The 19,686-nt window shown below is 45.4% G+C and overlaps 1 protein-coding gene across 2 annotated transcripts in view; it reads right to left on the bottom strand.

Annotated features, from left to right (window-relative positions):
* FNDC1 (fibronectin type III domain containing 1) overlaps nt 1–19,686 on the bottom strand; it is a 96,718-nt gene that overhangs the window by 35,862 nt on the left and 41,170 nt on the right. For both annotated transcript variants that reach the window (XM_066247691.1, XM_066247693.1), the window contains exons 5-10: nt 10,242–10,448; nt 7,333–7,431; nt 5,730–5,847; nt 3,625–3,812; nt 2,826–2,933; nt 89–277 (exon numbers count right to left, since the gene is read on the bottom strand). In XM_066247691.1, coding sequence (XP_066103788.1) covers nt 89–277; nt 2,826–2,933; nt 3,625–3,812; nt 5,730–5,847; nt 7,333–7,431; nt 10,242–10,448 — 909 coding nt within the window. The remainder of the gene's footprint in view (nt 1–88; nt 278–2,825; nt 2,934–3,624; nt 3,813–5,729; nt 5,848–7,332; nt 7,432–10,241; nt 10,449–19,686) is intronic.

Raw genomic sequence — 19,686 nt, 5'->3', positions numbered from 1 at the left:
AGTTCTACACCCAGGAGCCATGATTCACAGTAACACGCCACAAGTGGCAGAGAGAGGGGAAGGAACAGACACAATACGCAGAGCTTACTTGTTGGCATGGCGACAATGAAGGCTTTGGAATGTGGCCCCATTCCTCTCCTGTTTGCGGCCCGGATTTTGAAAAGATAGCGTTCCCCAGGCTGCAGACCGTCCACTAGGGCAGAGGTGGTGTCTCCCGGGTAGGTGAGGGACTTTGCTCCAAATGGTTTGAGAGCCGGGGCGTATGAGAGAATGTATTCTGAAATGATTTGGCAGACGGTTGGAAGGAGGAAACTGAAAACAGTCCTGTGTCCAGCAGACAGACTGTATGGGCAGGATGAATTAGAACGTGCATTACTAGGATGAAGACTCCAGCAATGCACGCCAAGGCAGCAGTCGGAGCGTAAAGACACAGGGGAAGGTGAGCTGGCATTCACTCAGGCTCTGGGACAGGGCGGCATAGTTAAGTAGCTAGCAATGGTCCAGTCTCAGCAAGCTCAACATAACGGAACCCGAGGGGCCAGTCTTCATACAGTTTACCAAATTTATTTATACTGTGTTTGGGTCTTTTCTTCATTGGAGTTATATACTAATTTACTATGACAGAATTAATATATCCTGAATGCAAGACACCATGGGAAAGAAATGACAAATGCTAAGAGCTGATTCTGAAGAGCTGCTGACATCTTCAGGAGTTCTGGTCAATTAACTTGGCTATTTTGATTTGCATATTAAGCCAATTAAATTTCATATTTGGAACAGAACTTCACTTTTGTTGGAATTATAAAAGTTCTTAATATAGGCAGATAAGGATATTTCACAGTATTGAAAAATGTGAGGAAATGTTGCTAATAGATTCATGCAATATCTAATATCTCTATCTTTAATCGGCTACATCTATAAACATCTAATGTCTTTGATTAAAAGTCATAGCAAATTCAGCCCAAGGATCTACTGTCTATGTTTATATGGAAATACTATCATTGAAGTGGCTTCAGAGCACAGGTTCACCCTCAGCTAAACACTGTCACGCCCCTTTTCCCCCCAATGAACTCAAGATTTACAAAACTTATCAAATTAATATGACTAGGAGCTAACCAAAAATATAATTTGAATTACAGAAAAACTAAGCAATTAACATATTTCCTATGGGAGCACGGAAGATCTTCTCTTTTACTCAAGATCTAATCTTTAAAAAGTTCATAAATTCTAAAAATTTCAACCAAAACTGCCTTTGCAGCATTTGTGTGTCTGTGTATGTGTGGGTGGGTGGGGAAACATACTCTTTTCTTATGGAAAGTGAACAAACTAGTCATTTGTGGTGGTCCAATGTCAGAATTAAAAGAATGTACTGTGAATGAAATTTCATCACTCTGACTTTCTTTTTTATGGATTCAGTTCATCTGAACAAAATTTAACCATGGCAAAGTATAGTCCTCCATTGCGTTTTATATCTCTCGTACATAAACAATGTCCCAGTGTAATTATGAGTTTTCAAGCCCATCACTACACCCTTATGAAAACTGCCCGATGCAGGGTGCAGAGCTGTGGGGTTTTTGGACATAAAAACTCAGTAGCTATCATTATTTCTGATAATATTGAATCGATGAGCAGGGAGCTTCTTTCACTAACGAGAGAGAAATATAAACGAGGACATGGGAGAGGAGAAGGAAACAAGTAGCATGGTCATAATGTCAGTAAAGGAGCAATGATGGATGTTTTTGTAACTAAAAAGAGTAGTCAGCCCCAAACTATCCTTATTCATTTTTCCAGAGGCCCCTGCAGCAGCACAACAATACTTCATTCAGAAGGAGCCAACGATCACATTTTTATGAAAAGAATTATTCAAAAGGGCCAACTAAATATTTCTTCTCTTCATTTGTTTCTAATTTATTCTACTGGGGGGAAAAATGGCAAGAATAGTACAATATATTTGTCTAAAAAGTCTGGAAAGTGAGAAAGTGTGAAGTTTAGGAAAGACTCTCCTGTCTACCTTCCTTCTGTTGCTCCATGGAAAGGTCCTGGAAGGTCAGCAAAGATAACAGCTGATGGAAGGTCAACAAAGATAACAGTTGATGGAAGGTCAACATAGATAATAGTTGAATACAAGAGAGGATCATTCCTTTCTTTTTTTTTCAATTAAATTCTCAAAGGACGTCAGTGGTAATTTTCTGGATCTTTTTAAGCTCACACAAACTTTTCATAGTTTCTGAAGACTTAAAGTTGTCTTCCAAAATTGTGTAACAACAAAATGTACCCTTAGGGTACATTTATATAAAGTGATGGCAAGCAGAAACCTCAGCACTCCCTTTTAAAATATCTTCAGCAGACTTCTGAAAGGTTTTGAATGTTTGTACATTAAGAAGAAAAGATCTGTGCTTTTATTTAGTATTCTCAACAGACTTTTTAAAATTTAAGTATTTGTGAATATTTTATCTTATTTTTAAATCTATAGTATTGTTATTTTAACTTCATATTTTCCTCTACAAGTAATTCATTAACAAGGCTGAAAAATAGGTGGAAAAAAATTTTCCATTCATATCTTGAGTTTTCCAGCAGCACCCAAATTCTTGCATATACAGAAGGTGATAGTCATCTTCATGACTACCTAAATCTTACTGACAATGGAAAAAAACCCTCCATGAAATATCCTTGTCTGTCGGAGTAGCATCTCATAGACATATGCTGCCTCCCTATTTCTTGGGCAGTCCCACCAGGCCCATGACTGTCAGGGTCAGTGCACATGTGTGTGTCTGGGCGATTTCAGTCCCACACACACCTTATACTTTATGCAGTGTGGTTCCTACCTTTCACTTTGCCCTCGGTCTCAGGTAGTGCGTCCCATGCTACCGTGACGGCTGTCCTTTTGCCATTCACTGGCCAGACGTTTAAGTTCTCAGGTGCTGTTGTCGGAGCTACAAAAGGAAGTCAAGGATCCAAGGTTTAAAAAATGTCCTCAGGCATATTCTAAAAGGAAATGGCATATAGTCGGCCATGTACACTTCTATTGAAGAGCTAGTGTGCTAATTTTTGTTACAATGAGAGAGAATTCTACATTTGCTCTTGTGTGATGTGATTTATATCCATCCCACCAGCTTCTAGAGTGGGCTTAGATACATCTACAGAAATGCTTTTAGGCATTCAGAATTTCTCTCATTGCTGAATATTGAAATAGACAAAGAAGATTAAAATTTAGGCTTTTAAAAATAAAGACATGGTTTAAAAGAAAATAATTGTAACTTTGGAAACAGCAGAATTATCCCCCGGAATCAAATACAAGCCCAGCCTACGGGAAGGAGCCGCCCTTGCACTCCAAAGCCATGGCATGCTCCGAGGGCATGCACGCATACAGTGGCGATTCATGGATGCTCCTCACCGGGGTCTACTGTGCTGCACCAGAAACAGCCAGTGAAGGATAGAACATGGACCCAAAGGAAATAGCTCCTTAACTTCTTTGTGCTCATACATAAACACACTACCAAAATTCAGCATTGATGTTACTTTAAAAAAAAGTCCATGCCAGCGATCTTTGGGCTAACCTGCCTTTAAATCTTACTTTAGAGCTATTCCCAAATTGACCTTCCAAAGGCCATTTTCAATACAGACCAGATTCCGGAGTTCTTTGGAAGACCGACGTGCTCCATTTGCCGTCTCGTTCGCCCTGGGAAATGCGGACTGCAAATTCATACATGGTGTCTGGAATCAGGGTGTCGACCAGCACGCGCCTGTTGGAGACCTGCTTGTAATCCCACCTCGCCAATTCCCCCTTCTCTCGATAGCGCACCGTGTACTGTCTGTAAGAAAACACAGGGCAACAACAATGCACCGGATGCCAGTTCTCTGCAGCCGAGCCCTAGGCTCCTTGGTGTTCTTCCTTCCCCAGAAGTCACGACTTTGGGAGGTACATCGGGAAAGCAGAGAGGAGGACAATCCACACTTTTGACTATGTTGTTGGCTCAAAGAATCGACTGAAGTTACAGGCACAGGTGTCTGAAGCAGGCCAGGAAAGATGACTCTTCAAGAGCTGAAGTCTCACTGCTTAGAAGGTGGAGCAGAGATTCAGGAGGGGTGGGGCTCAGAGAGGGATGGCTTCGATGAGGGAAGGGCTGTATCAGGACGTTTGTGCATGTATGCGTGTGTGTGCGCATGTGTGTGCATGTGTGTGGTGTGGGAAGAGCAATGTTAAGAATCAGAACTGGCCCAAGGTATCCCGGCTTTCCAGAAAAGAAAGACAAAAGAAGACTCATTCCATGCTAAATCGGGCATGTTTCCCAGGAGTTCAGGGGGAAGGCAACGTGTAGTTCTGAGTGGACTTGTTACCCTGAAACCGGGCAGAAATGTGTCACACACAGAGCAGGACAAAGGAGCTGATAAAAAAACAACTCGAGTGTGAGATTATCAAGGAGAGAAACACAGGGTGACTGAACAAGGCCGAGTGCCACGGTCCCAGACGGAACACGTCCTCGACACTGAGTGCCGCGGGCGACATCCATTGCCGTCCTTCTCCAAGAAGCCATCGCTGTGGACGCTTGGCGATAGAAAACATCTGATGCACTAAAAATGTGCTGTTCATTAGGACAGTTACTAAGTCAGGACAGGACTTCAGCTGTGGACACGGCACTCCAATTAACCCAAGAGGTCTGCTCGGAAAACGCAAGCCCTCTTTTGTTTTCGTCAAGATGTTGGAAATCAAAGTCCACGGGTGACCAGGAACAGTTTGTGTGGAGAGGGCCACATGGCTAAGGAGAGAATCACTATGAACTGAGGTCTTTCGAAGGAAGCAGATGTCTTTTTTTACTAGCAGGCAGTGACAAAAGCTATTTCTAAATCAAATAACAGTCTATATAATATGTAGTTATATAATATATTTCTCAGAGTTATATTTCATTCATTTTTTAAAGGACGTTCACTTTTCCTGGTTACAGACAGGTTAAAAAATTAATATGTAATGAGTAAATCACCAGAGCTGTGGCTGTCTCTTGGTTATATAAACTATTAAGTCATGTAATATGAAACTTTTGATGGCTATTTTCATCTGCCACTAACTAGAAATGAGGTCATCTGTGGCCTTTTAACACAAAAATATTTTAACCTCGTGACTAGTTTTTCTTCTATTGCTACTGCAAGCCAATATAAAAAGCAGAATAGCACAACGCCCTGTCTTAAGAAAAAAATCTGATTCACTTGTTACGCACAGGTGAGCCTCACATGGAGCAGTTTGGGGCTTGGAGACTGTCTAAGGAGGAAGCGCTGTGTGCGGGGCATTAGACAGGGGACCGCCACCCTGCTAAGAGCCTCCCCCGCCACTCCTCACGGATGACGGAAGGAAGGGTAAGGCTCCTCCTCAGGCGGCCCATACCCTCTGCGTGTGAACACAGCGTTGATGAGGCAAAGCAAACTCAGCTGGGGGTGAAGAAAGAAATGGGACCGAGGACATTTGCAGACACACGTTAAGCCTGAGCAAGCGCGGTGTGCGGTCCCGCTGTGTGCGTCCCACACGAGGCCCTGGTAGCATCTATCGGTGGGACATGCGTGACCACACTCAGGACTAGCTAGATTGCCGTAGGGTAGTCTATTGTTCAGCTACAGAAGAGGCCAGCGTTCGTATATGTCAGGGAGTAAAATGATTCAGATACATACATGTCTCTTCAGGGCCAGGAAAACCGCACCTCTCAGACACACAAGGGAGACAGACGAAGGAGGGAGACTACCTCGATGCAACAACTTTCTTCTGCTTCTCCACGACAGGGTCCACCCAGGCCACGAGCACAGACTGGGATGACATAACCCGGACACTGATGTCCTCAGGTACGTCCAGTTCATCCTCTTCTGAAATGACAGTGAGGTGCGTGGGAAGGCTGTCCCTAACCTCTGCCCCAGTTCCCCCAGAGTTTAGTGTTCACCTTGCACCATTTTTAATTAAGTTACTTATGCTCAGTGTAGATCAGATAAGTAGAAATTTTAGCAATTATTCCATTGGTTGATGTAGAGAAACCTGACTCTGCACTCTTGCCCTTCTCTATGAAATGGGCAGTCCGCTTGACCGAGCTGCCCGGCCCGATCCCCAGAAAGCGTAGGGCCGAGGGAGGCTTTGCCTCGGTCAGAGATGCTCCAGCGAACTCAGTGTTTTCTCAATAGACAGTGAGCCATGGGAAATAATGCAATTTTTACTAGAAGCACAACTTTAGGAGAAGAAAAGCTCGAGTTACCATTTCCTTGGCAATCACGGCATGAAGTGAAAACTTGAGGTCAGACAACAGCACGGACCACACTGGGCTCGCTGGCCTCCCATTTCAGAGCACGGGATTCTGAGACCGATGAACGGTTTACATTCCCCTACAAAGCCGAGTCCCGTCCGCCCATTTCCAATAGAACAATCACAGCCACAGAGCGTACAGCTTTTGTTCCATCTCTAACATAAGCTGAGACTCACAAGATGTCTTTAGTTTTGCTTTTGAGTCTTTTGGGCATTTTTGAATATTTTTCTTTCTTTACTTTTTTTTCAATTTTCAGGGACCTTGTTTGTGGCTTTAACCACCAGTAGGGAAAGGTGGAAGTCATTAGCCTGTCAGGAAAGTGATACAGGAACTTCTAGAGCAGCAATTAATGACTAATGAAAGTAAAACGTATTGTAAAACACTGTCTTACAATGTGAAGAATTATAATAAATATAAAATTATTTTAAAATATGTAATATAAAATTATAATTAACAAATTATAAGTTCATGAAACTAATTATGCTATATATAGGTTGCCTCTTTAAATAAGGCACAGGATCCTGAAAAGGTGTATGTAATTTGTTCATATGTGAGTACTATAAAACGTATCTGTGAACGACGTGGAAAAAAGTATCCCTTGGCACGTGACCGGCAATCAGGCGATCCGCAAGCCACAACTACATCTCTGCATCTTTTCCCTCAACGCCCCTTTTACTGGGTTTTAGCTGAAATCACGTGTGACTGCCATCCTGCACGCCACCTGGCCGCTCCAATCTCTGTTCAGTCTGCCGGGGGGCGGGGGCGGTGTGGCTCCCTCGGCACCCTTACCTGGAATAAATGTTCGGCTGCTCTTATTGTGGCCCGCCTACTGTGCGGGGAGGACATGCGGATATACAGAGAAGTACCTTTCATCACAGGAATACTCTAGCCTCCGAGTATAAGAGAAACACACTTGTATCCGAAATGCAACCCAGTCTGCCCCGCTGTTTCCTTTACACTCAGGAAAATCCATGGAATTGGTCACCCAGACAGACAGCACCGTTTGGAAACAGCACTGAATTCACGCTAGACCCCGGGAGACCGGAAGCATCCTTACCTGAAATCTTCCGTTTTGTCAGGGCGGCCCTGTAGACGGGCTGACTCTGCCCGCGGGAGTTCATGGACTGCAGGGACACCACGTACACCGACTCGGAGGCTGCGGACCCAGGAGCAGGCAATGAGGCTCTGTGGTGGGCTTCCCCAGAACACACCTCTCTCTGCCCCCTGCCCCTCCCTCCTTCCCAGCTCATCGTTCTGGGGCATTCCCTTGTCTCTTCTGGACAACTAACGAGGAGACCAAGAACGGTAGGAACTAAACTCAAGAAGAACACTTTTTAGGTTAGGAGACAGGGAGGTGATTTTTACTGTGAATTTCCTGATAAATGGTTTTCTATCTCATCCGCATCAGAGAAAGATGAACAACATTTTAAAAAGAAAGGGATAGCCTACCCACGTACGTCCCCCAATTTCTTTTTATTTCTAAGATGGAGAAGAGAGTAACTCCGACATTCTCTGTCATCAGAAAGAAGGGAGAGGGGACAAGAACAGCCACTGTGCCGGGTCAGCAGCCCCAGCGGGATGCCTGCCTTCGAAACCAACAGCCTACCAGAATCCTCAGGCGGAGGCTCTGCAGATTTGGACAAGTTTAAATGTATCCTTCATTTCCAGATTGTTCTTTCCCTTAGGTCCCCACCCCCCAAATTGTACACTGGGCCCACGAGTATCTAACTTAACCTCAGTTTGAATACTTTATTCAGGAAAAAAGTTACAGTGATAAAATAAAACATCTAAGTCTCGAGTACCAGGCAATCATAGATTCTGAAGCCCAGGGGAAACCTTGGTTATCTTCCAATTCAACCTTCTTACTTTACAAATAAGGACAATGTAAAATGGAATGATGCATAATCTTCCCTAGCACCAGACTCCAGTCTCTGTGGACGGAGCTGCCCAACAGCAGCCTTAATCAATGCAAGAGTGTAAACGAGGCAACCTGGTGGATTTCTAATGCAGGCAAAGCCTGAACTGAAAACCTGATTTCTAAACAGGTAAAAGCTACGTGAAGTAGCAAAGGGCATACCAGATCCTAAAGAAAACTTCTCACCCAGCAAACAGTCCTCCTTCCAGGAATGACAAACTCACATGGCAGTGGGAAGAAGAAACTGTCTGTGTTTACAAACTGCTCGTCCAGCCAGACAGCAAAGGAGACCCGTGTTCAGAAACCTTGCACACAGAGCTGTTTACGTAAAGTAAACATCTGGAGACTAATCAGATTTCAAGGGAAGGGGACACATCTGACAACCTGCTCTCTAAAGAGAGGGCAGGGGACACACTGCAGCAGGAGTTACTAAGGCTGAAATGTGTGTTTTATGAAAGGGAGGAATCGAGGCTGCAACACCTGGACTTACAGAACATCAAACTACACTAAACAGGACTCCCCTCGGGTCTCTTCTTTCCTTGGTGCCATTGACGATGGAGACACGCCAACAGTCATCAAAGGAGCAGCCGTTTGTGCTCACCGTTCAGAAGCACGCGAAACAACTAACCCAAGAGGCGGTGGCCCAGCGCTCACCAAGAGCCATCAGGAAATGAATAATTTCCCACAGTCGACCTTTTTTGCATACTTGCAATATATTTCTTAAATTTATTTACTCCTTCCTTCCTTTCTTTTTTTACGTCCCGATTCTTGATTTGCTGAGCTTCCTAAACTAACTTCAGCCCAAGATTGTGAAGGAAACGTTTTGTACTGCAGGAATCTAGTAACAGCTCCCAGAGATTGGGTCAAGTCCGTTTGTTTGCTATGTCAAGCATTTCCCGTCATTTCCTCATTTGGTCCCGACAAAGGCCCCACGAGGAAGCTGTCTGCACTGTCTCCTCTCACAGAAGGTGAGAGGATCTACCCAAAGTCATGGAGCAAGTAGCAGGTGTGCATGGCTCCAAACCGGGGGCTGTTAACAATGCGGGTGAGGCGGGGGCAGGGCCCAGAGCTAACCCACCCAGGCCCCTGGAGCCCAGAGTGCCTGACAGCTAGGGAGGCAGCCCAGGAGCCCACGCTGCTGTCCAGCCTCCGGAACATTGTGTGGCCGTGCCTTTAGCCAAGTGGATCTCATGGGCCAAAGCATTCACTGTGCAAACTAAATAGGAGACATGGGGACAAGCACCCCGTGACTAAAAACCGCAGAGTCGGACAAAAGCTGCTGCCCGGTGGCCCTGGGCCCCATGCGACATAGGGCACAGAGGTGCTGAGCGGAATACTGCACTAGGCAGCTTGGCTTCCCCCAGGAGGGGAGACACACAGGGGCCAGGCCACACCTCCCCGGTGCCTCCTGCCAAACTCATCAAGTAAAGGGCAGGGGTGGGGATTGGGAGGCAAGGAGGCAGGGGAGTGCTCTGTCCCCACAGCAGGGAAGTGCCCGGGCCTCTCAGAGCCTGGCCTGTGTGCACTGTCCAGGCCCGTCCACCAGTAAGGCCAGCAAAGGTCAGCAAGGGACCTGGACTAGAACGAGGCACACAGTCTCTCCCGGCCACTGCGAATGTTCCCTTAGCTTCCGTGTCTGAGGCTTCCTTCGCCCGATAAGGGTCTGCAAAGTGGGAGATGCTGGGACTCGCGGCCCAGCAACGGAGGATCGGAGACAGAGCTTAAAGAATGAGACGGTGGACACAGAGCCAAGCCACAAAGAGCATTAGCTCTCATCTCAGGTCCAGGAAAATGGCCCAAAAGAGACCCGTGCTGGGGGTCAGGGAGCGGCTGGTGGGCCCCCAGAGGCGGACCTGCCCTGCCACTGGCTGAAGGTTAAAAGGATGGGGCATGAGCGGAGGACAGGACAGAGAGCACAATTCTGAATAACTGGAACGCCTGGGATGTGAACACCACAAGTAAAATACAACATCGGTCACGAATGAGCCTCTCAATGCTGAAATGACGGGACCGATCAGCAAACACCAAATGCTAGTGAACACAAAACTCACCTAGCTTTTTAATTTCGTGTGTTCGCTCATCTCTGGTTAGAGGAACGTAGTTCATCTTCCGGCCACCTTCCCCATAGCCCAGAAGAAAACCCCGTGATCTGCGTGGACTCTTGACTCCAGAGAGGCGTGGCGCCTTCCACGAAACGGACAGCCGGTCATCTGAGGATCGGACTCGGACACGCAAGGGCTTGTTGGGCACTTCCTTTTCTTAAAGAGGACACGACACAGAAACTGTTACACAGTATATAGCCTTAGAGTCCGCCCGTGCATATAGAAAGTCCATCCAAAGACTGAACCACGACAATTAAGAGCTAGGCTTCAACATCCACTTTGGACACCAATTCTAGTTAAGAACATTTTCCCCGCCAAGGGCGGCCACCCTGCATACGCATGTTACTCCCATGTTCTGGACTAAGAGGTCTCAAGAACTTAAAATGGAAACACACCATGTGTGAGACTGCCAGCCAGCAATCTTGAGTGTTTTACAAATGTCCTGTTTCAGCTTTTTTCTTTTGCCCCCTAAAGTCCCAAACTATATATTCTCTGGGGAGAGCTAACTGTCAGTGTAAAAATAGTGCACACACACATTATGTGCTGTTTCTAACTGCCTCTAGGAAGCTTTCTCATCTTATCATATAGCTGAAAAGACAGGCTTTCCTGGCCTTTGTGGTGATTCACTAAGGGCTAAATAGTACCTGATTGCTGGTTCGGATCTTAATTTTTCTGATGTCTAAGTCTTGCCTCCACACAAACCTGGTCACCCCACCCCCACCCCAGCCACCCACCACTGCTGTTATCCTCAGTCTGTGCTGTTTCCTTCCTGCTAAACTAGTTAGTTTCGAGAAATCCTCTTACTAAAATGATCAGTCTCAAGAAATGCTGTCAGTGTTAAGCTTTCTTGAAGCAGTGCATTCTGGTGGCCAGAACTTAATGTTTAAACTTTTGCTTTTATGTCAATGAAAAGCTGGTAAGTTTGGGAATAAAGACCCTGGGGCGACTACATTATCCATTGCTGACAGTGGATCACATCTGTGCTCTTCTTCGGGGACCCCATAGGCTAGTGAACGTCTCTCTAGGAATGTCAGCCCCTTACCCCCCCCTGGCATCTTCCTCCACTACCTCATCAGTGCTAATTTTATCAGACTGGGAAATTCCCAGCTAGGCTAAGACATAAAAACACAATCTAACGTCATGAGTTAGTATGACTCTCAATGATGCAGTAAATAAACCAATAGCCATTGGAGATGCCTATTCTAAAAGCCAGACACCTGGTTCTGTTGTTCTGAATGTAATCCCTCCTTGAAGAGGCTGGCTCACGTGCTCACTGGCCTTTAGCTCGCCCATGCTCAGACTTAGGCTCACCCTCACCACCCCTAAACTTCACATCTCAGGACCATGCTGGCCTGTAGGGCAGGGGCAGGCCCAGCTCACACGGCTCTAGCACAGGTCCTCACACTGATGCACTGTGCGTCAGTCACCGCTCCCACCGGTACTGGGCCAGGCGAGACTCCGGAGCTCAGGTGCACTTTGGATGACTAGGCCGGATGAGGATGAGAAGGTGTGGTGGACTGGGGAATACGAGCTGGAAAAGGGTGCAAGTGAGCGGCCATAGCCAGAGCACAGCTGGGACACGTGCTCCGCTGTCCTCGCTCTGAGCTGAAGGACTGGGTGCTAAGGTAGGCTCGCAAACGCCTCCCCCACCTCTCTCTGTGAAGGGCTCCTTCCTGGGTGAGCTGTGACACAGTCTTCCCGAGACACACCTGCGGAGGACGCACAGGACTTGGCTTCCACACACCACTATTTGCAATACTTACTCGAACGTCTCTCTTGAACGCCACATTTTTGTCTCCAATAAGCCACCCCCATACTTTTAACTACTTACTGAGTTCTTGTAGGAGATTTGGGTAGACCCAGCTATTTAACAATAAGGAGAAAAAGTCTCGTTTCTTTAGTTTGCCATAGGGTCTGGGGAACGTCACCCACTTCATAATTTACTGGATCCCTACCAGCTCGAAGGCAACTGACAAACATCCTCATGGGAACACAATGACACCGCACTCACAGACAAAGAAAGCAAAGCTCAGAAAGGTTAGGGAGAATCTGGAAGCCCAGTGGGTGGGCAGTCAGCTGGCACCAGAACCAGGTCTGCAGTGCACGTTCCCTCCACGTCACTCTTGTTGGGGAGCTCTCGCCCGTTGCAGAGTTGTGTCACCAGCCTCCATATTGTGGCATAAGCAGGTGTCTGCTCTGGAAGGGCCCTCTGGTGCCTCGCAGACACCTCCAGCAAAGGATCTGGCCTGCAGCACCTGGAATCAGTGTCCCAGACTTCGTGCCGCAGGCCACCCACTTACAGAAAATGTCAGCTAAGTTCCCAAATGCCTGCCTGGTGCTCTTCAGGGGAAGTCAGTCCATTTGTCCCCTGGGGACCCACTCATCACACTCGTCCCCTGAAAGGTGTTTGTGTTGCAGTGCTCCAAGGAAAGACCATCTGAGGAGGAACCCTGGTCAGCCACACTGATAGCCCGGCTGCCTGACTGTACAGAGCAAAAGCCGAGAGGACTTTCTGGATACCGCTGACAATCCAATGTGGAGTCTCTGTCAGCCATGACAGTCATGTCAAGTGTTATATCAAGACTGAGGTAATGGGGTGTAATGGGAACGCCCTTCCCATAAGTTTGGACACTCTGGAAAGGACACCTGTATGAGTGGGGCTCCACCCCTGGTGGGCTGTAAGAACTCAGAGCTCTGACCACCAACTCCCGAGCCTGGCTCGCAGCCCTGCAGGACTTCCACTCCACGGGAGGCATGCCGCCACTGCAGCCGCCTGGCTCGAGACCAACGCCTGCCTCTCCACCTGCAGACGCCGGATGCACCAGTGACAGGAACTTTGTGCCAACACTTGCAACTCACTTTTCTCACATAAGCTCCCCTCTTTCTGTGTAACCTGCATATGACACTATTGGTTTATTGGGGAGTTCTGCCCTAATCAACCTGCCATTATGGAAGGATACAAACATGTGTAAGTGACTCCTTTTGGGGACTCCCTTGTTGATGACAATGACTCATCCTAGGAAGCAGGTCAGGACACTAAGGAGAAAATTAGCACGACATCTCACCATCCTTCAGAGACACCAGAACAGCCTCCTCAGCCATCGGCTGGAGTTAATAAGTTCTTGCTGCCTTTTCAAGGATTGGGAGAAGAGAGAAGGTCTTAAATGGGGGGGGGGGGGAGAAGAAAACAGGAGAAAGAACCTTGATCTCCCCAGGCTCATCAGTGCCAGTTACCAAAAACATTACAGATTGTGGAAGCCTTTACAAAGCATTTAAAACTACCTTTGAAAACAAACAAGTCTAAGTGCCTTCTGTTCAGGATTTCAACTGCTCCCTGGACCCGTCCAGGATTCACAGAGCCTCTGTTTTCCTGCTTTCTAGGGTGACGAGGTGAAGTCCATACTGTGGAGTGGAAGCCCCAGGACGTGGAGTATAGACAGGGACAGTGCGGTCTGAGGCCAACCCCAGAGGTGGGCACAAGGCTGCCAGCTTTTATATCCCAAACGTAGTTGTCCAAACCCAGCAGGGCTGTCTCAGAAACACCACAAAGCCTCCAGCCATCCCAGGACCACTCGACCTCACCGCTCTGTTCTATTCGCCTTTCTGTTTCACCAAAGTGCTGATTCTCTTCCCCACTTACCAGGAATTCTCGAACTCCCAGCCAAGCTTCCCTCACAGGTAGAGAAAGGAGCCCTACCCCAGAAGCCCAGCACATGGCCAGTTAGTCACCATCTCAGTTTTATCTCAACGTGGCATTTGAATTTTGTGGACTACGCCATGATATTTTGGTGTTTGTTTTAAAGTAAAAAATGACATCTTAAATGACAGACCATTAAGAAAACCCTCCCGTTGGATGTGGCCAGTGTGCCTGCACCTTCGTGGACTCCTGTTCTCCCAAGTTCTGCAAACCCTGGGTTGAGAAGCTCTGAGAACCACCGGCACATTGGTAGCGTCAGGGTGTCCTCCAGAATGTCACCAGCAGCTGGCTTGGATCCCAGGAGTACTAAGAGTATCAGTGAAAACTATACACTTCTTGCCCTTGATTTCACCCACAGGACTCAGGCTGCAGGTGGCTGCCAAATGCCCTGTCATCCGGAGGCAGTGGCCAGCACTACACTAGTGACACCAGGGAAGCCCTGCCACCTGAGCAAGAATGAAGAGGTTCTACCACTGCTTGCATGGACTTGGCCATCTGTCTGTCTGTTTTTCTGCCAATACCATCCTATTTTGATTATTGTGGCTCTGAAGTAGAATTTGAAGTCAGGAAGTATGATACCTCCAGCTTCATTCTTTTTCCTCAGGATCGCTTGAGTTCTGTTGTTTTTTTATGGTTCCATTCAAACCTGGTGATTTTTTGTTCTATTTCTTTAAAAAATAACATTGGAATTTTAATAGGAATTGCGTTAAATTTGTATATTGCTTTGGGTACTATGGGCATTTTAATTATATTGTTTCTTTCAATCCATGAGCATGGAATATTTTTCCATTTCATTGTCTTTTTCAGTTTCTTTTAATCATGTTTTATAGTTTTCAGTATATAGGTCTTTCACATCCTTTGTTAAATTTATTCTTAGGATTATTTTGTTGTTGTTAATGCAATTGTAAACAGAATTGTTTTTTGGGGGTATTCATTTTCTGGAGTTTCATTGCTAGTGTATAGGAAAGCCATAGGCTTTTGTACAGTATTTTGATTTTGTATCCTGTGACTTTACTATTGGTTTATTGTTTCTAGTAGTTTTGGGGTGGAGTATTTGAAATTTTCTATATACAGGGTCATGTCATCTGCAAAAAGTGACACCTTTACTACTTCTTTCCCAATATGGATGCCTTTTATTTCTTTCTCTTGCCTGGTTGCTCTGGCTAGGACTTCCAGCACTGTGTTGAATAAGAGTGGAGAGAGTGGGCAACCTTGTCTTGTTCCTGATTTTAGAGGAAAAGCCTTCACCTTTTTACCACTTAGTATGATATTGACTGATGGTTTGTCCTATATGGCCTTTATTATGTTGAGGTACTTTCCTTCAATGCCCATTTTATTGAGTGTTTTAAACAAATGGATGTTGTATCTTATTGAGTGACTTTTCTTCATCTATTGATAGGATCATATAATTTTTGTCCTTTGTTTTGTTGATGTGGGTGGTGTATTACATTGATCAATTTACGTTATGTTGAACCATCCTTGTGCTCCTGGAATAAATCCCACTTGGTCATGATGTATTATTTTTTTAATGCATTATTGTATTCAATTTGCTAGTATTTGTTTGGGATTTTTGCATCTGTATTCATTAGAGATATTGGTCTGTAGTTTTTTTGTGTGTTGTCCTTGCCAGGTTTTGGTATCAGGCTTATATTGGCCTCATAAAATGTGTTAGGGAGTATAGCGTCTTCTATTTTTTTTTCTCTTTTTTTTCATTTTTCCGAAGCTGGAAATGGGGAGGCAGTCAGACAGACTCTTGCATGCGCCCGACCGGGATCCACCCAGCCTGCCCACCAGGGGGCAATGCTCTGCCCCTCTGGGGCGTCGCTCTGTTGCATCCAGAGCCATTCTAGCGCCTGAGGCAGAGGCCACAGAGCCATCCTCAGCGCCCGGGCCATCTTTGCTCCAATGGAGCCTTGGCTGTGGGAGGGGAAGAGAGAGACAGAGAGGAAGGAGAGGGGGAAGGGTGGAGAAGCAGATGGGCGCTTCTCCTGTGTGCCCTGGCCGGGAATCGAACCCAGGACTCCTGCACGCCAGGCCGACGCTGTACCGCTGAGCCAACTGGCCAGGGCTCTATTTTTTTTTTTTTTTGAAGACTTTGAGAAGGATAGGTACCAAATCTTCTTTGAATGTTTGGTAGAATTCACTATTGTAGCCATCTGGTCCTGGACTTTTTTGGAGGGGAGGATTTTGATAGTCATTTCTATTTCCTCCCTGCTTATGGGTTTTCTATGATACTTTGTGACTCAGTCTAGACAGGCGTCCCCAAACTATGGCCCGTGGGCCGCATGAGGCCTCCTGAGGCCATTTTCCGTCCCTGCTGCACTTCTGGAAGGGGCACCTCTTTCACTGGTGGTCAGTGAGAGGAGCACTGTATGTGGTGGCCCTCTAATGGTCTGAGGGAAAGTGAACTGGCCCCCTGTGTAAAAAAGCTTGGGGACCCCTGGAGGAAGATTGTATAGTTCTAGGAATTCATCTATTTCATTTAGATTTTTAAGTTTGATGGCATTTAATCTTTCATAGTATTCTAATATCCTTTGTATATCTATGATGTCTATGGTAATTTCTCCTCTTTCATTTCAGATTTTGTTTATATGAGTCCTTTCTCTTTTGTTCTTAGTCTAGCCTAGGGCTTTTCTATTTTATTGATCTTTTCAAAGAACCAGATCTTGTATTAATTTTTTCTATTTTTTTTTCTGTTTCATTTAGTTCTGCTCTAATTTTTACTATTTCCTTTCTTCTGCTGACTAGGTTGCCTTTGTTCTTCTTCTAGTTCTTTAAGTTGTGATGCTACGGTTCTTTTCTTGGGATCTCTTTTGTTTCTTGACATAAGCCTATAATGATATAAACTTCCCTCTTATTACTAGTTTCACTACATCCCAGAAGTTTTGGTATGTCATATTGTCATTCTCATTTGTCTGTATATATCTTTTTTTTTTTTCTTCTGAAGCTGGAAACAGGGAGAGACAGTCAGACAGACTCCCGCATGCGCCCGACCGGGATCCAGCTGGCACACCCACCAGGGGCGACGCTCCGCCCACCAGGGGGCGATGCTCTGCCCCTCCGGGGGGGTCGCTCTGTGGTGACCAGAGCCACTTTAGCGCCTGGGGCAGAGGCCAAGGAGCCATCCCCAGCGCCCGGGCCATCTTTGCTCCAATGGAGCCTTGGCTGCGGGAGGGGAAGAGAGAGACAGAGAGGAAGGAGGGGGTGGGGGTGGAGAAGCAAATGGGCGCTTCTCCTGTGTGCCCTGGCCGGGAATCGAACCCGGGTCCCCCGCACGCCAGGCCAACGCTCTACCGCTGAGCCAACCGGCCAGGGCCTGTATATATCTTTTGATCTCCGCTTTTATTTCTTCTTTGACCCAGTCATTCTTTAGATGTATGTTGTTTAATTTCCACATTTTTTGTGGGTTTCTTTATTTTCTTTTTGCAGTTGAAATCTAATTTCAAAGCCTTATGGTCAGAGAATATGCTTGGTATAATTTCAGTCTTCTTAAATTTTTTGAGGTTAGTTTTGTGACCCAAAATATGGTCTAACCTTGAGAATGTTCCATGCATACTGGAAAAAAATGTTTAATCTGATGTTCTGTAATGAAATGCCCTATAAATGCCTATTATGTCCATTTGGCCTGGTGTGTTGTTTAAGGCAGATATTTCTTTTTTTTTTTTTTGTATTTTTCTGAAGTTGGAAATGGGGAGGCAGTCAGACAGACTCCCGCATGTGCCCAACCGGGATCCACCCAGCATGCCCACCAGGGGGCGATGCTCTGCCCTTCTAGGGCATTGCTCTGTTGCAACCAGGGCCATTCTAGCGCCTGAGGCAGAGGCCTTGGAGCCATCCTCAGCGCCTGGGCCAACTTTGCTCCTGATGGAGCCTTGGCTGTGGGAGGGGAAGAGAGAGACAGAGAGGAAGGAGAGGGGGAAGGGTGGAGAAGCAGATGGGCGCTTCTCCTGTGTGCCCTGGCCAGGAATCGAACCTGGGACTCCTGCACGCCAGGCTGATGCTCTACCACTGAGCCAACCAGCCAGGGCCTGATATTTCTTTATTGATTTTCTGTTTGGATGATCTATCTAAAGCCTTTAGTGGTATGTTGAGATCTCCAAGTATGATTGTGTTTTTGTCTGTTTTGATTTTTAGATCAGTTGGTAGATGTCTTAAATATTTTTGTGCTCCCTGATTCGGTGCATATTTATTAAGAAGTGTTATGTCTTCTTGATATAGCACCCCTTTATCATTATTAAATGCCCATCTTTGTTTCTTATTACCTTTTTTTGTATTGAAGTCAGCATTGTCAGATATTAGTATGGCTATATCTGTTTTTTTAGGGGGTATTATTTGCTAGGAAAATCATTGTCCTTGACTCTACTGTTGTCCTTGTAGCATAGACATGTTTCTTGAAGACAGTGTATGGTTGGATTTTGCTTTTTGATCCAATCTCCTACTCTATGCCTCTTTATTGGTGAGTTCAGTCCATTTACATTGTAATTATTGACACCTGAGGATTTCCTATAGCCATTTTATTTTTTGTTTCTGGTAGTTCTGTATCTCCTTTGGTTCTTCTCTTTTGTGTTTGTCAGTTTTTGTTTGGTGGTATTCCATACTTCTTTCCCATTTCTTCTTTTTTTACACTATGTGTTTCAATATTTTTTTTTCATGGGTGGATACCATCAGGTTATTAAGAGAAAAATGACCATAGGTACAAGGGTCCTTTTTCTTATTAGTGCTTCTGTACTCCATCCTCCTTTGCTACTGCAGATCTTTCTACTCTCCCCTTTTATGTTATTATTATCACAGATTATCCTTGTTTTATTGTAACCTTGTTGGAGCTTTTACTTGTAGTTTTGTTTTGTTTTCTTTTCTTTGATTCCGGTAGAATAACCCCCTTGAGTATTTCTGGCAGTGGGGGTTTTCTGGTGATAAATTCCCTCAGCTTCTGTATGTCTGGAAAAGTTTTTATTTCTCCTTCCTTCATATTTGAAGGATAACTTTAATGGATATAGCATTCTTGGCTGGTAACTCCTCTCTTTTAGTACTTTGAATGTTTGGGTCCACTCTCTTCTGGCTTGTGGCATCCCTGCTGAGAAGTCTCATGAAAACCCAATGGGCCTTCCTTTATACGTCATGTTCTTTTCCGTAGCTGTCTTGAGGATTCTTTCTTTGTCATTGATTTTTGACAATTTTATTATGATGTGCCTTGAGGTTTTGGGTTGAGGTAATTTAGTGTTCTGTTTGCTTCTTGGATTTGAGGCTCTAAATCTTTCCATAGGCTTGGAAAGTTTTCATCAATTATTTGTTTGAATAGACTCTCCATTCCCTTCTCCCTCTCTTCTTCTTCTTATTCTATATTGTTCTTTCTGATGAAGTCATACAATTCTTGTAGATCTCTATCAATTTTTTTAAATTCATGAATCTCTCTATTCTTCTCTCTGTAGCATCTCTAGTTGCCTGTCTTCGATGTCACTGATCCTCTCCTCTATCTGGCTGGTTCTATTAGCTAAACTTTCTACCTTATTTTTCAGTTCTTATATTGGGTTCTTCATCTCTATTTTTAAACTTTCAATCTCCTTGGTGAAGTACTCATTTTGTTTATTAATTTGTTTTTCTGAGCTTATTGAATTACCTATTAGTGTTTTCTTGCATCTCATTGAATATTTTCAGAACTTTAGTTTTGAATTCTTAATATTTAACTCCAAGGTTTCC

Source organism: Saccopteryx bilineata, chromosome 12 (genome assembly GCF_036850765.1).
Source record: "Saccopteryx bilineata isolate mSacBil1 chromosome 12, mSacBil1_pri_phased_curated, whole genome shotgun sequence".
Classification (NCBI taxonomy): Eukaryota; Metazoa; Chordata; class Mammalia; order Chiroptera; family Emballonuridae; genus Saccopteryx; species Saccopteryx bilineata.
This window is presented reverse-complemented; position numbering and strand designations above follow the sequence as displayed.